This window comes from Dipodomys merriami, unplaced genomic scaffold (genome assembly GCF_024711535.1).
Source record: "Dipodomys merriami isolate MVZ:Mamm:240054 unplaced genomic scaffold, mDipMer1.0.p SCAF_37, whole genome shotgun sequence".
Lineage (NCBI taxonomy): Eukaryota > Metazoa > Chordata > Mammalia > Rodentia > Heteromyidae > Dipodomys > Dipodomys merriami.
The window spans coordinates 982,275-998,355 of NW_027205270.1; the positions used below are offsets into that span (position 1 = coordinate 982,275).

Genomic DNA, 16,081 nt, shown 5'->3' on the forward strand with positions numbered 1-16,081 from the left:
GCCTTTCAGGCAGAGGTAGAGAGTCTCTTCCAGCTGCCCCAAGCCAGATCCAGGGCAGAGGTGCCCAAGGTGGAGCTGCTTCCCTCTAGTCAGCCCCATCCCCTACCCTTTTGGACATTCCCCTGGGAGGGGGTGGATGAGAGGGGCAGCCGTCTGATTCCTCTCAGCTCTGCCCTCCCTGCCAGCTGGGAGCAGGGCCAGCATGGGGAGGCGGGAGGCGATTTGGCGAGGAAGGAGGCCGGCTTTGTTTCCAGGGTTGGCTTCCCCAGGCCGGCGCTGGGGAACATGCTGTCCCAATTAGGAGCCCTGTGTTGTGTTGTGTATGTTTTCATGGTGTTTTGGAGGGAGTAGCAGGGAGGGAGGAGAGGTTCCTGTCAGTCCTACAGCAGACAGGGCTTGATCAAGGGGGACCCATCTCTGTTGCTAGCCTACAGCATGGTTATGCCTGTATCCCACCCGCCCCCCCACCCAAGTCTCTCTCTCTGTCTCTTTCTCTCATTTTGTCATTTTCTTTCTCTGGACAAGAGCTTGGTGAGCATAGGTCCCCGGTGTGCATATGTGGATGTGGGAGTGGAGGGAGGAGGATCATGGCCTGGCCATTCATACCTGAAACCAGGCAGGACAGGCTCCCCCTGGCTAGGCCCTGGGTGACTACAACCTCCTTGGTCACTGGCTGGGTGAGGGGCTGAATTATGAGCAACCTAGGCAGCACTGATCAAGATGGGCAGGTGTGAGCAGTTCCAGAAGGGAACGGGTTCTCCTAATTGGTCGCAGAACCTGTAGGTGGAGTGTTCAATCTAGAAACAGGGCAGGAGGTGGTAGGGTTGGCTGCAGGCTGGGGGAGGAAGGGCCATGAGTCTCTTGTCCCAGCCCCCTGCCTGCAACTCAGCCCCTGCAGCCCCGCTGTGCCTGCCCTGAAGGAATCACCACATGCCCCGCCTCCTTCCTCCCCTAGAACTATGCTGCCATGAAGCTGGTGAAACCCTTCAGCTGAGGACCTCCCTGCGCTGGACACGGGGGCGCCGGCTGCCCTCTGGTCTCAGGACTGGCCTGCTCCTCCTTCCACTTAGCCACTTACTTCAGACCTGAGGGTCCTGCCAGGCAGGTGGATGGAGGGACTCACACAGACTCCAAGAGGTGCTGCCTTGGAGCTTCACTTTCATCATCTCCTTCTCCCAACTCCCCTTTTGTGTCAGCTTGTATGTATTTCCGTATAAAGCATCCTGAACCAATGGCTGTTGGTTTATGTGTGTCTACAAGGGTGACTGTAGGGGGATGTGTGTAGGTAAGTTGGGGTGCAGGTGGGGTGTGAGCATTTCTAGTATAGTCTTTTGGAGGTAGAAGCAGTCAGGATCTAAGGGGAGACTTTGAGGTGAGCAGCCTCTGCCTTCTCTCCTCTCTATCCAGGCATGTGTTGTCTTTTTGCTCTGCCTCTTCCAGCTTTGGCTTCAGTCTAAACGTGGCCCCATTCCTAGGGCTGGCTTCTATAGGTCATGATGCAAAACTCAGGGAGACTGGAGAGTGGATGGCAAGGGATACTGTGTATGGAGCATGTACTGAGACTGACTTGGTCTAACAAGAGGCATGTCACTGGCTTGGTCAAGAAGATATGGATGGAACATGTTAAGACTATATGAGGGGATGGCATGGAGCCGAGACATTTCTAAGAAGGATCTGTCCTCAACAAAACCGCAGAAGGAGATTCATAGTCATCTTTTGCTTCTTAAATTTGTGGAGAAAAATATAATGCCTGGAACTGTGGCAACCACTTTGTGACCCTGAAGGGACAAGGCTGGGGAAGAAAGTCAATACAAAAACGTAAAAGTCAACACAAAAAGGATGGTAGAGTGAATGACAAGGAGCTAATCATTGCTGAAGAAAAAACTCTGGCGAGAGAACCTAGCCACATGTGTCTCTACACCATATGTCTGTGATGCAGGTCATAAATCCCTGACTGTTCAAGCCACCTTTAGTTGGTCATATGTTACCTCACTGGTGAACTTCATTCTCTCTCTGAAACCTGTTTTTATGGCTGTCACCAAAAACCAGAGCAGCCATGCATCGCCACCACATCTAAGACATCATATGCTTATTCTTTATTATAATAACTTTCCCACAGATGGCAGCAAAGTGTTTTGTTCTAATAAAACCAGTGTGTTACAGTAGTTTTCTGATAGAAGTAAATTACCTGCAGAAGGAGGCCACCTTTTCCTAATTCACCCAGGGGCTTCGTCTGGCCCTGATTGTTTCTGGGGACCCTGGTCGTTCATGACTCTTTTCAGCAGCTGGAGCAGGGACTCACACTTCTTGACAAACTTAGTCCTTAGTTTCCATTGTTTCTGGTTGCTGGGGTTTCTCTCCGTGGCCTGGCCTTCTCAATCTCTGTGGCTTTCTAGTGTCTCCAGCCTCTTTTTCGGTCCTTGATCTCAATGCAAATCTCACAGACAGTGACACCTGCTCATTTGCTCCCCAGAAGGAAATGGCCCTAGAATCTCAGGCTAGCCTCAGAGGAGCTGAGGGGCTTTATCTAGCTGTTTATCTACTAGTGATTCCACATTTCCCCCTACAACTTAAAAGTACTCTCTCTCCTCTTGCCCCCCTCTCCCTTTCTCTCTCTGTGCTGTCCCTAAGCTTTTGTACTCTAAGCTTTTGTACTCAGGCATGCATGAACCCTACTACTTGAACTGTAGCTCTACTTCCAATGGCTTTCTCTGGCCACAATCTCCCTCTTTCACTGCTGAAGCAGCCCCTGAACTGTTCTTCCCCAGTCTCTGGAGTTGCAATGTGGAACGTTTCCTTCAGTCTTGCCTGCCTTCCGTGCTCCATCATCAGTGCTCCCACATGCTGGTTCTGGAATCTTCCAGAGCAGACTGCTTCTCAGTCCACTGTCAGTACCTCCTCTCAGGATCAGGTCCTGCAAGCCAGCCTTACTCTCTGCCTTTGTCCTCTGTTCTCTGATCCCTGGCCTCCACCAGGGACTGTCCTTATCAGGGTCCTCCACTGCCCCAGAAGGAAGCTAGACCCAGCCTGTCCTGCTTACCTCTCCTGCCATCCCAGCTTTCCTTTGCATTTTCTCTGCTCTCCTCTGGCCTCCCTGGGGCCCCATCCCCACTCTCCGATCATCATGCTTCTTAGTGCTGTTGCAGAGATCCTTGACTTAGGCGTCTGTCCCTCCCCAACCTATGCTTGTGAGCTGAAGTCATATCTCAGCCCTTAATGAGCTGTCTGCTTCTTTCACCAAAAGGACTTAAGTGTTTCACTCTAAGTTCTCTGAATAGCCAGGCCCTCAGAGCCATTTCAAATGGATTTTATGTTACAAAATTCAGTTAGTTCACATTTGAGACCAATTTTGGCAGCAAGGTAGAGAATAAATCTCCTCTGTTAAAAAATGATTCAGTAAAACTTGATAAGCCTTTTGTGTCTAGAATGCTCAGTTTTCTGTCTTTGTTATCTCTGCTAATTTGGAGGGAAATTCTACACAGGCACAGTCACACATGCATACACACAGACACACACACACAGACACACACACACACAGACACACACACACACACACACATGCTCCATTTTTCTGTTCCTTTCTGGGTTCAAATGGACAGCTCAGGGTAGGGTGACAGGGAGCTAGAGCTACCTACCCAAGCCCCAGCTGCCCCCCGCCATGCCCCTCCCTTTTTTGCCCCTACCCCCAGGGAACACAAACTTGCTTCAATCCTCTCTCTATGTGTTTCATAAATACAGGATTAGGAGATTTCCAGGGGGCAGGTGGGCATCCCCTGCCTGGGAGCTGGTGACAGCTCAGCAGACATTTCCTGTTGGTAATGGCAAGGGTTCACGGGACACACCAAGTCCGTACGTTGCCCCTGGCCCTGAGCAGTATTGAAGTGAGTAATGACAGCTTTTCTCCTCACCATACCTTTATCCATTTGTTTTTGTTCTTTCCTTTGGGAAAGTAGCTTCAGTTCTGTTCCCTAAGGCTTGGTCTAGTGGGCTCAGTTCTTCATGGTATGTGTGAGTGTGTGTGTGTGTGTGCATTCACGTATGAGTGTGGGTTTGTGCAAAAGAAAGCTAACAGATGAGTTACATATAGAGAGAAACAGCTGATAGCAAGGGAGAAAGATGGTGGCAACAGCCACAGGAAAGAAACCAAGATGGCTGGAGTATTTGTTCTGTCCGTGACAGAACCAGATTCATTCTGCCATCTCCATGGGTTCCCAAGGCCACCTCCTCCCCAAGGGGAGGAGGAAGAAACAACACTCTATACCACAACCCCCAGATTACCACCCATACTCTGCCAAGGAGCCCAGCAAGCCTGCTATTGGATTCTGCTCAGGTCACAGTGGCAAAGCTCTGTGGATCCTCCACGATCCCCGGGCTGCCTGGCGCATACTTGCCTGGAGAGGGGCAGAATGCCTTCCCCAGTGTCAACATTCCTCACTCTCCTGTCAGGTTCATTCTCCTGACAGGCTCAGGGTCCCCTAGGAGCCCACCTGTGCCCCAACTTAGCTCAGACTCTTCCTTTCCAATGTTGCATTCAGCAGACAAGTCCTGGGGTCTTTTCAAAAGGATTGAGCAAGAACAAATGGAAAACAACAACAACAGGAAAAAAACCCAAACAACAAAAATACACAAAGAAGTCAAGGGCACATACAAAGTATAATAAAAATGTCTAAAATATCTGCTTGCATGTGTTCTCTCTCTGTCATTTGCTTTTTCTCCTCCTGAAGGCATTTGTCATCCAAGATTGCTCCCAGAGAAGTAGAGGAGGGGCAAAGACAGGAGGTGGAAGGACAGTACCACTGAAACTCAGGGGACACGCACTCTTGTACCACCTTGGAAGTGGAAATGTCTGCTTGGGAGCACTCCCAAACCCAGGGACCCAAACTCACATAAGGTATAGCAGATGCATTTCTAGGAGCAAAAGCTTCTTCAGTCTACGAAAAGGATTCCCAGCCTGACAGGCTTCTGCTTAGCTGCTTGGGGAGTGGTTAAAGAATTAGATACACAGCAGTCTAAGCCCTGCTTCTGCCATTCAGGTTGGAGACTTGGAGGGAAGTCCCTTGACCTCCAGGCTGTGTTTCTGGTCTGAAATACAGCAATGCAGATAGTTTTTCCCTGCAAATGTGGTGATTACCTGCTATGAGCCTATCTAAGAGGTGCTCTGTGGAAGACAGCGTGTGGAAGACAGAACAAGGGGCATGGCTTCCCTCCATGGAAGATTCCTCCAGTGCCGGGCAATGCTGACTCGTCTCTGCGCAAGAAGCACTGGGCTTTCCCCTGGAGTATGAGGAAGGAGCATTGTATGTCACTACCTGATGTCCCAGCAATGCCCACCACTCTGCCACATCTCAACTACCACTTCTGGGTGTTCCTTTCTCAGCCAAGAGCATGACCTTATTCCATAGGCTACCCTCTGGTGAGCTGGCTCAGAGTCACCTCTAAGGTACAAGTCGCCAGCTCTGTAGACACCCCCTTAGGCAGATGGTTACACCTGGGCATGCGCAGACTACCCCAAGACACACTTAGTACTTTCAGACTTGGTCACAGGCAGATCTGGGCACCAGCAGGGAAGCAACAGGCGGTCTGAGCATGTGCTGGGTCTCACTTGCTCTCCCCCTTTGTGTGTGTGAGCGCGCACGCGCTTCACATTGTCGGCTCTGGAAACTCAGTCAGGAAAGAGCGTGTGAATGTGGCCATCATCAGGAATAAATTAACTCCAGACATGTAAAGCGTTTGCTTTTTTCATTCTCAGCCCTACTGCAAATTCAATTATGACTCTCTGCCAGCTACTGAAATGAGGGGACAAGTAAGTATGTGGCTGGGCCTGGAAAATGGGGCAGGGCAGGGGACTCTTTGCAGCCACATCCACATTCTCCTTCCCCATTGTCCTAGGTTGGAGAAAGAGTTGTAGGCATTCCTGAGTTGTCCACTCCCATCGGACTGGGAAGGAGAAATGGAGTCATGAAGTAGTTGTGTAGCAAGTGTCATGAAGTAGTCCATGGCTCATGTATATTCATTCATCTATGCAGGAAAATGTGGGTCATAGTCACCCACCTTTGACTATGTTCAGGACAGCAAGGTTTGGGCAGTGGACACCTTGGTAAGACTTTCTATCTTACATGGCTAAGGAACAGAAAGATCCACTCTGTCCTTTACATTCATGCTCACAGGCAAGCTTCTTTCTGATGGTCTCCTGCTTACAGTTGGGGTGGGGGGTGGTTAAGTCACACCGATGTAGGCTGCAGCTTTTAAGTCTACCCACACCCTGGCATGTGGATTTCCATGCTTCTTATGCTTTTCTCTCTTCTCCCTCCCTCCCTCCCTCTCTCCCTCCCTCCCTCCCTCTCTCCCTCCCTCCCTATATCCCTCTATCCCCCTTCCTTCCTTCCTTCCTTTCTTTTTTCCTTCCTTCCTTCCTTCCTTCCTTCCTTCCTTCCTTCCTTCCTTCCTTCCTTCCTTCCTTCCTTTCTTCCTTTCTTTCTTTCTTTCCTTTCTTTCTTTCTTTCTTTCTTTCTTTCTTTCTTTCTTTCTTTCTTTCTTTCTTTCTTTCTTTCTTTCTTTCTTTCTTTCTTTCTTTCTTTCTTTCTTTCTCTTCCCTTTCTTCTCCTGAGGCTTGAGAACTGTTTCTAAACTTTTTTTTTGTTCAAGGTTGGTGCTTTACCACTTGAGCCACAGCTCTACTTTTCTGGATTTTTGCTAGTTAATTGGAGGTAAGTGTCTCATGAACTTTTCTGCCTGGTTTGGCTTTGATCCTCAGATCTTAGCTTCTGGGTAGCTAGGATTACAGGTTCCATGCCCCTTTCTGATAATGAAGGAAGCCTGGTGCTTGGAGCTGGACCTCAGTTCTCACACCCACTCACTCAGGGTCTTAGCATGTAAGAAGGCTGTAGTAGCCCCACAGAGGCTAACTTCTCCTGTGATACTCTTTCTATGTGTTCATGTTTGCCCTAGGCTGGAGGGCAGCGCACCCCTCAAGGGAGACACTATGCTCTCTGTGTGACAGAGCTGCCATCTTCTCCTCCTGCTCTTGGGATGGGGAGAAGAAGCCATGATGGGGGCGGAGTTACGTGAATGGAGTCTATACAGATGAGAAGTGGCCTGTTTGATTTTCTAAGGATACCCGAGGTCAGGTGGAATCTGAAAAGGGACGGATGAATTGATGGAGATGAGATTGTTTTTGAAAGTAGGATGGTTGTGTATGAGGGGGTATCAAGGAGCCTGAGGCTGGCAATGATGAGCGTGAGGAGGGATTAGTCTTGGTGACCAGAACAGGGAGACTGATAGTCTCTCCCTCCCTGGTAGAGGGGGGAGAGGAGGGTGGACAGGGCTCCATCTGCCTCCCTTTGGCCCTCCAGGACCTCTTATGCAACAGTGAGCTGGGTTTTCACACTTAGGCTTACATTTCCAGGAGAATGGAAGAAGGGTTGGAGGAACATCTCCACTGTAGAGAATAGAAAGGAAGGAGGACAGGGAACAGAGGCCTGGGACCCAGCACGTGTGTGTGTGTGTGTGTGTGTGTGTGTGTGTGTGTGTTTTGCGGGCTGCCATGTCAGCACCTGGCCACCAGTGCCAGGTGGCACAGCCCCAGGCCCTGCCTGATCCCTCTATGCCTCTGCACTGGGGAGGTCCCATTCCTGATCAGCCAGGATGTGGCAGATACCTGAGCCATGTCCCACTAGGCCAGCTTCAGGCCTCTTTCTGAGCTCACTCATCCCAGCTTGTGCTCTCCCTTTCCAACTTTGTGAGGTGGGAGACCTGAGGACAGGGGAGGAAGCGAGGAGGGCCAGTGAGTGCCCCGCCTCTCCCCACTCCAGTGTTGACTCATTTGGACTGAGGGGAAAGCTGGAGGCTGACTTGCCTCCAGGCAGATGGGAGGAGCTCTAGCTACCAAGTGCCAACTGCATGCATGTCAGACACTGTGCCAGGATGTTGACACCTTTATTGTCCCCTGTGAGGGGTAGCTATATATAGGCTCAAAGAAGTCACAGAGCCTTTTATGAAAGGCAAACTCAACCATGTGGACCCCACCTGCACCTTCTTTACACTCCTAGCCCCGCCCAGCCAGCCCACCTCCAACAGTCTCACAGTGTGACTTCCTGGTGCACCCAGAATCCTGCTTGTTTTTTCCCTTGTTCAATCACTCCCATGCCCAGGTTTGGTCCTAAGCACAGAGGTCTTGTGTGCTGGCCTAGGGTCCCGCTCAGAGATCCAGGTGATTGTTTCAGGTAGCAATAAATAAGCATGAGGAGGAAGATATAAGCATGAGGAGGAAGATACAAGCAAGGGGAGATTTTAAAAAAAGATGCTTGCCAAGTGCCAGTGACTCACTCCTCTAATCCTGGCTACTTTAGAGGCTAAGATCTGAGGATCTTGATTCAATGCCAGCCCATGTAGAAAAGCCTGTGATACTTGTATCTCCAATTAACCAGCAAAAAGTTGGAATTGGAACTATGGCTCAAATGGGAGAGTACCAGCCTTGAGTAGAAAAACTAAGAGAGAGTGCCCAGCCCTTAATTCAAACCCCAGTACTAACATACATACATACACTAACATCACACACACACACACACACACACACACACACACACACACACACACACACACACACACACACACACACTGATTCTGGGTGGCTTTCTGAAATGACTGTCCTTTTCAGATGGGATGGGAGGGGGGATCATTTTGAGAATGTGACATCAAAACAAAGACCTGACTGATGCGGGAGGAGACACACGAACATGGGGGAGAACATTCCAGGTAGAGGACACAGCAAGTACAAAGGCCTTGTGGCACAAATGGGCTTGGCTTGTGTTACACAACTCAGAACTGTCACCCTTGTCCCCTGTATGGTTCACCTTAAACCCCTGAGCCAGGAAAGGAAATCTATGTTCACTCCTACGTCTCCTTGCTTGGGCTTTGCCAGAACCCACATGGACACTTTCATTGGCTCTAGGCTAGACTTGCAAGGTGGGCATAGAGCCCCTTGGCCATCCTGTTTCCCATGGTTGTCTGCCTGGAACCCAGCCTGGGCCCTGAGAAAAATCCTTCCAGAGTTCACACTTCTCACTGCCCGCTGTAACCCCTCCCCCTCCCTCCACCCGGGGATTTGGGCAACATGCTATTTCCAGATGGGCGAAGGCGACTATTTGTGTTATTTTTTAAAAATAGCTTTTATTGGTTTTTGTCTTATTACAAAAGTAATATATGTTCATTACAAAAATCTGAGAAAACAGCTAGCAAAAGGAAAATTATTAAACAGCCATGAATCCCATTACCCAGAAAGAACCATGGCACTTAGGTAATTCTAGAATTTTCCCTGACTAAAATTTATGTGAGCACTATTTTTTAATGTGACTTCACTATACATAGTGGTTTGTAGTGCTGTACTGTGAATATCCATCCCCAATGGGTCTCTAAACATGATTTCATGTCTGGATAATAATCTATCATTTGGAGGAATCATGACTCACTTAGCTAGACCCTAATGATGGACCTTTCATTTTTTAAAAAAAATTATTGTATTGTAAAGATGCTGTACAGAGGGGATATAGTTACCTGAAAAAGGCAATGAGTACATTTATTGTCCAACATTGTTGCCCACTCCTTTTTCTCCCACCCTCCCTTCCCTTCCCCCCTCTTCTCCCCCTCCCCCAATGTTGTAAAGTTAATTTCCAACACAGTGTCTTGTGAGTCTCATTGTTGCATTGGGTCATCCTTTGTCCTTGTTTTAACATTTTGTTATTCCCCTTCTCTTTCCCCAATCAGACAAATGTATACACAATACACAGGGTATCAGTATCAAAGACAATGATTGCCAGGGACAAACCAATGGAAAAAGCAAAATGAAATAAAGTAAAAAGAAAGAACTAGATACAGTACGTTGATACAGCAAGTGCTGGGGGTTGGAACCCAGTGTTGCATATGTTAGGTGAGTGAGTGCTCTGTCACCTAGCCACATCCCCAGCCCTCGCTTCCGTGTGTGCGTGTGTGTGTGTGTGTGTGTGTGTGTGTGTGTGTGTGTGTGTGTGTGTGTGTGTGTGTGTGTGTGTGTACAGCTCCATTTCCTGCTTCTTGCTGGATAAAAATGAGATAAAAAAAAATTCATGGACTTTTCTGCATGGGCTGGCTTTGAACTGAGATCCTAAGATCTCAGCCTCTTGAGTAAATCTTGTTAATTTTCCACGAGTCTGACAAAAGCCAAAGCAGCATACCAAAGCTGACAAACCAGGCGGACCCCACGGACATCCCTTTCCTTGGGACACCTGGTGATTGTACATAAAATATGTGTGGCCACCTGGCATGAATGCAGTCTAGGTCTAAGCATTATATAACAAGAAGGAGTAACCACTTTCATTTTATAAATATTTTCTTCCCAGAATCCAATAAACAATAAACAGCTGTGTACCTCTGAAACAGAGGTTAGTCTTTCTATAAATACCTCAAAGACTTAGTCTAAGGTAGGAAAGGAAAAGATAGTAGTAACAGATTCTACTAGATGCCATGTTCTCCATTCCTGGCCTCTGGAGTGGATAGTAAGTAAGGGGACTGTGGTGACCCTATAATCACTAGGAGGAGGGGAACAGTAGAGCCCAGCCCCCACAAAGGTAGGGAGAGAAGCCAGAGAGCTCTGGTCAAGCTCAGGGCTCCCCAAATGGTTGCTGTTAGCATGAACTGGAGAGACAATGGTCCTGAGAGAGACAAACATAAGAGCAAGGGAGCCCCAAGACTGCCTTGATAGAGAAATCAGAGGTAAAAGAAGGAAAGAAAGGGGGTCCTATTTAGTAAGCCTCAGATAACTTCATTCCTCCTCAGATAACTACATTCCCTGTGGTTCTCCCCATGTCTCCCAATCCCCAGCTCTCCTGCGAGGCTTTCTGTACATCACCTCAGGGAAGTGATCCTGACCCAGCCTTTTCCACTGTGGGTCCTGTGTCCTCAGTGTCTCTTTACCATCTTTGCCCACACACTTCCCGTGGGCAGATGGCAGAGGTGTCTAGAGACAGAATAGAAGCCAGAAACATCTTCTTCCATAGCAACAGTTCTGGTAGAGAGCAATAGAGAAATCAGATCATCCTTCCCTGTGACATCCTTCCAGATATTCACTTCTTGTCTGGGGTATATTTAGGAGTTTAAAGTGACTCTGCTCTAGAAAAGGAAGAAAGAACTCCTCAAACCCTACCTCCATGCCCCAAGCCAGACACTGTGGCCAGAACTATCTTTTGCTGTCCTTGTGCTTCAAGGATTGTTTGGATACTTCAAGATAATCACCTAGCAGGGCCATGGAAAACCCTTGAAGACAAGCTCCTTCAAAAAGGGAAATTAGAGCCAGGCACCAGTGGCTCACACCTTTATAGGTGGTTGAGATCAGAGGACTGAAGTTCAAAGCCAGCCAGTGCCATAAAAATCGATGAGAGTCCATCTCCAATTAAGTGGCAAAAAAGTTGAACTAGAGAACTGGCTCAAGTGGTAGAGATCTGGCCATGAATAAGAAAAATGAACAAGGGGAAGGAAGCCCTTGAATTCAAGCCTGGTAAAGGCACTAGAAAAAAAAATGTGATAGAGGAGGTTGATTTGTTCAAAGTACGTTGTATGTGTGCATGGAAATATCACAATGAAAATGCTTTGTACAATTAGTAGGCACTAATACTAAAAACAAATAAGTTTATAAAACAAGGATGTGCAGTGTCACTTGCTATACATGCAGGCCTACTTCCGGGACCCTCAAGAAGACTAAAGGCAAGTTTCTTGTTAAAATGGCATAGCATTTGCCTCTAACCTATGCAACACTTCCATGTACCTTAAATGATTTTTAACTTATTTATGATATCTTAAACAATGCAAGTAAAAGTTCTGCTATATTATTTAGGGAATAATGATAAGAAAAATATGTACGTATTCAGTGCAGATGCAACTTTGGGGGAAATGTTTTTGACCATGGGTTTTGTTTTGTTTTTGTGCTGGTTCTAAAGCCTGAACTCAGGGCCTCTCTTGGATTTGTTGCTTGAGGCAAGAGCTCTACCACTTGAACCACAGTTCTACATCTGGCTTTTTGCTGGGTAATTGGAGATAAGTCATGTTTGTCTGCTCGGGCTGGTTTTTTGTTTGCCTGCTCAGGCTGGCTTTTTCAACTGAGATTCTCAGATCTTAGCCTCCTGAGTGGCTAAGATTACAGATGTGAGCCACCAGTGCCCTGCTGATTCACAGTTTTGATTGAACCATAGATTAAGGCACTGACTATTATCTGTGGGCCAAGAAGCCAGAGAGGAAAGATGAAGCACCAAGGAAACTTGTATCTGTTAGTTGTATCAATCAGTTGTCCTTGCCCTAAGCCTAGGAGTGATGCTCTGAAATAGTAACTCATGACAATTGTCCATAGATGTTTGGAATGGGGTCAGTAAACACCTATGGTGAGTCTGGGCTCAGACTTTATACCCATAGGTGTTTGGAGACCAGTGCTTCATAGCCTCCAGCACCAAGCTGACCCACCACGGGGTGCAGGAACCTTGTGCGGTGCTGACCTGTGTCTTGTGAGCCAGTAAGGGGTTTTTATGACTGCTTGACTTGCCTCCTCGTTTGTAGCACTCACCCTTCCTCTCCCCACCCCCTTTTTCCTCTCATTTATTCCCTCCGAGGGTGGGTGCCCCTGCCTGACCCTCATTAACTGCAAGTGTCAAAACCATTTGTCTGCATTCCCCTCCCCCAGCTGGGGGCGGGGACATGCCTTCTTCCCTCCCTTAAAGCTCTTAAAGTGGTTTATGCACTTAGCCTAATGGCTAAGCCCCCTAGAACACATGGAACATGTTAGGGGATGGCCTTGGGCTGCTCAGAGACCCGAGGGTGTGATGCTCCCAGGAGCTCAGACAGCCCTTCATTCCTCAGAAGCTGGCAGGAATGCCTCATGAGGTGGCACAGGTTGTGCACTGCACAGCTAAAAGGACAAGCGGTAGACGTTAGCCCCTCTCAGAGCTTTGTAGGATACAAGCTATACAGCTGTATGTGGACATCTTCTTCTGTCTGCCCTAGCTCCTTCCTCCAGGACCTCTGCCTCTCATCTTCCCACTTACAAGGAGGATTTTCCATCCATCAGCCCAGGGGAGGGTCTCTGAATAGTGAAGAAGGAGGGGGAGTTGGACCGAGATTAAAAGAGCTAATCAATGTCAAGTGCTCAGAACCCTATAGAGTTGTTTGCTGCGGCCTTGGGGATAGAGTGGATAAGGCAGGAGGTTGAGGAGATGAGCCAAAGGATTTGACTAGTGATCTGAAGGTGCAGGGGTGCAGGATGGAGCTTTTCAAAGCATGTGATAGTCAACTATCCCTCCAAGCAGATGTCCTTCTGCTCTAGCCTGTGACTCGTAGGAGCCATGGTGGCCTCCTTAGGTCACATTGCGGGGATATCCCAGGGGCAGGGAGTCTGCCTTTCCTCTGGCCTCCATCTCAGCAGCTGGTGAGGTGCTAGCAGCCTACCTCTTTTCCTTGGGCAGCCTGCACGGCAGGCAGAGCTGAGTGGGCACATGCTGGCAGGAGAACAGAGGAAGCTGGGAGTTAGAGGGATCCAGGTTTGTGGCCAGGAGCCCAGCCTGGCCCTGTGTGAGAAGGCAATTGCCTTTTCATTACTCAGGGGGAGTGTGGTTGGGTTTATGTAACGTAAACACCTCAAACACCTGGGCATACTGTGTTCCACCTGCAGGGAGACAGGTGGGGGTTCATGCTAACGCTGGAAACAAGTGGTGGGAACAAGCTGGCTTCACGGAGGAGCTGGGAGGGGCCACCCAACATTGGTGCCAGATGGCATGGTCTAAAATTCCCCCATGGTGTCTCCCTATCTAGCTTTAATACCTTCCCCAGGTCCTCATTTAAAGGCTACCTCATCATCCACTCTCAAACAGCAGATCTCTGCTCCTCAGGGTCAGAAAGTTGAGACCCTATATTTCTTCCTCATTCTTCTAGACTTCGAAGTTCTGGAGCAGGAATTTTAGAGCTGGCAGGAAGTGTTATTCAACTAGTTAAAGTGAGACAGAGGTCTGCATATCTATTCTAGACTGACCCTATCCACAGGGCAGACAGGGACCAGTATGACTATGAGGGGATCAGAGCTGGGGGTAGATTTGGCCACCCTGCTGGGATGGGTCCCCCAGATGTACTGACCTGCTCCGTGGCCTGAGGCATACCTGACTGGATGCTGCTCTGTGGGCTGCCTGGTGACCCTTGGCTGCTCTGGGCTGCCCCTCCCTGCCATGCTTCCCCTGTGCTGTCCCATCCCAAGCACTCATTGGTCCCTGTGGCGACGGCTCTGGGATTCACTCAAAGCCACCACCAACCTGCCTTCTCGCCTGCCAGGATAAAAATAGATGTTTCCACCATGGCCACCTCCACAGCATCAACTTTCTCCCACTTGAGTTCCTGCCAGGGCTTGGCTCACAGAGTGTAACGTGAATTGCAGGACTGAGCCTGGCATTGGAGCCTGGCATCAGAGCCCTATTTGAAAGCCAGGCTGCTCATGAACTGTTCATTGTTGAGGGACTGACCCTGGGTGTCTCTCTTCCAGGCCTGAGACCTGTCTTGCTTGTCTCCATCCTTTTCCATTCCCTTGGGCTTTGTGTCTGCCTGGTCTCTTACCTCCTCACTTTCTATTTTGTTGTCTGAGGGTGACGTGGTCCCTCCTTATAGACCCAGGTTCATGGGCACATGTCTATGCAGTAAAATGAGGTCCCATGCTTGACCGAATGTCCTGCCACTGAAATTCTTCATCTTTGAACAAGGCACTCCACATTATTATTTTATACTGGGCCCCATGAATTATGATGTCTGCTCAATGGGGAAGACAGACTTTGCCCCCACAGAAGTCCAGGTCTGATGGGAGATACATCCCCACCCTGTTTAGGGGAGCCTGTGGATTGGTGATAAAGGCTTGGTGCCCCTTAAGACACAGCCAATGAAACAGTCTTTGCCCCTGTGACTCCAGAAGAGGTGTGAAGCTCCATCCTTGCTGTCAGGGAGCCACAGCTGGGCGGAGAGCCACAGCCCCAGGGGAGAAGGCGAGATTGCTGGTCTTAGAGAACACATGTTCTGATGCAGATGGGAATGGCCACAGTTAAGAGGTGGAGACATTGATCTGCCCTCAGGACCAATGCAACAACCAAATGGAAATGAAAGTATCAGGGCCGCTCCTGGCTAAGACTCAAAGGTACTCAGGTAGGCACAAGACAGGGCAAGTATGGAGCCCTCAGTGGGCACTGGTTCCTATGGGACTTCCAAGGCTTGGTGGGAGAGAAGGAGTTGAAAGATAGGGGAGGCTACCTGGTCAAGGGAATAACTTCTAGAAGGACTTTAGGGAGTGTGGTCAAACTCAATCGCAACAAACTGGGTGTTTTCCTGTAGAGCAGCCTGTGGGACCAGGGCCTGTGTGTCATGGCAGGACTGGGTATAGCAGAGCCCTGAAAACTAAGATTCTTTCCTTGAACTTTGGTTCCATGAGGAAGATGTCGATTATTGATTAGGGTCCAGGAAAGGCAGGTTGTATGGCAGAGCTGTCCCTGAACTCTGTGGCTCCATGATTGGATGGGAGGTTTTCCAGAGGAAGTGACTGAGGGTTGACTTGCACGGGAGCTCTGAAGACACTGCTCTCTGTCCAACAGAGGACTACTGCCTTGGTTCCTCTAGAGGCTCCTTCTTTAAGATGACCCCCTTCACCCTAAGAAGAGCCCACTGTGGAAATGGTGAGAGGTCTCTCTAGTAGTTGAGGGGCTCCCCAGCCCCTGAGAAGTTAAAGTGCTCGTAGGCAAAGCAGAGAAGATGGAACCATGGAGTCTATCTTCCTTGTGTGGCTGTGAGTGCTGTACCCCAGGTCCTCCTCCCATCATGGAGAGGCTGGCTTGGGTTGCTGCCCTGCGTTTTGCCTCTTTCTCTGGCTGGTACCTCAGGCTAGAGGCAGCCAGGCCCTGGGGAAGTTCTGTCACATCCTCCCCTCACCCCCATCCCAGAATCCTGGATACCATCTTGAGAGATGCCACTCGTATTACCTGGTACTTGGGCTGCACTCACAACTCTGATCTTCTGTCCCAGGTAGGCTAGACATCATTGCCCT

General features: G+C 49.1%; 1 protein-coding gene across 21 annotated transcripts in view; it reads left to right on the forward strand.

Annotated features, from left to right (window-relative positions):
• Positions 1-1,232, forward strand: part of Dysf (dysferlin) — a 209,299-nt gene extending 208,067 nt beyond the window's left edge. For all 21 annotated transcript variants that reach the window (XM_069988937.1, XM_069988939.1, XM_069988942.1 and 18 more), the window contains one exon: positions 956-1,232. In XM_069988937.1, the coding sequence (XP_069845038.1) occupies positions 956-994 (39 nt within the window). In that variant the 3' untranslated portion in view covers positions 995-1,232. The remainder of the gene's footprint in view (positions 1-955) is intronic.
• The last annotated feature ends 14,849 nt before the right edge of the window (positions 1,233-16,081 follow it).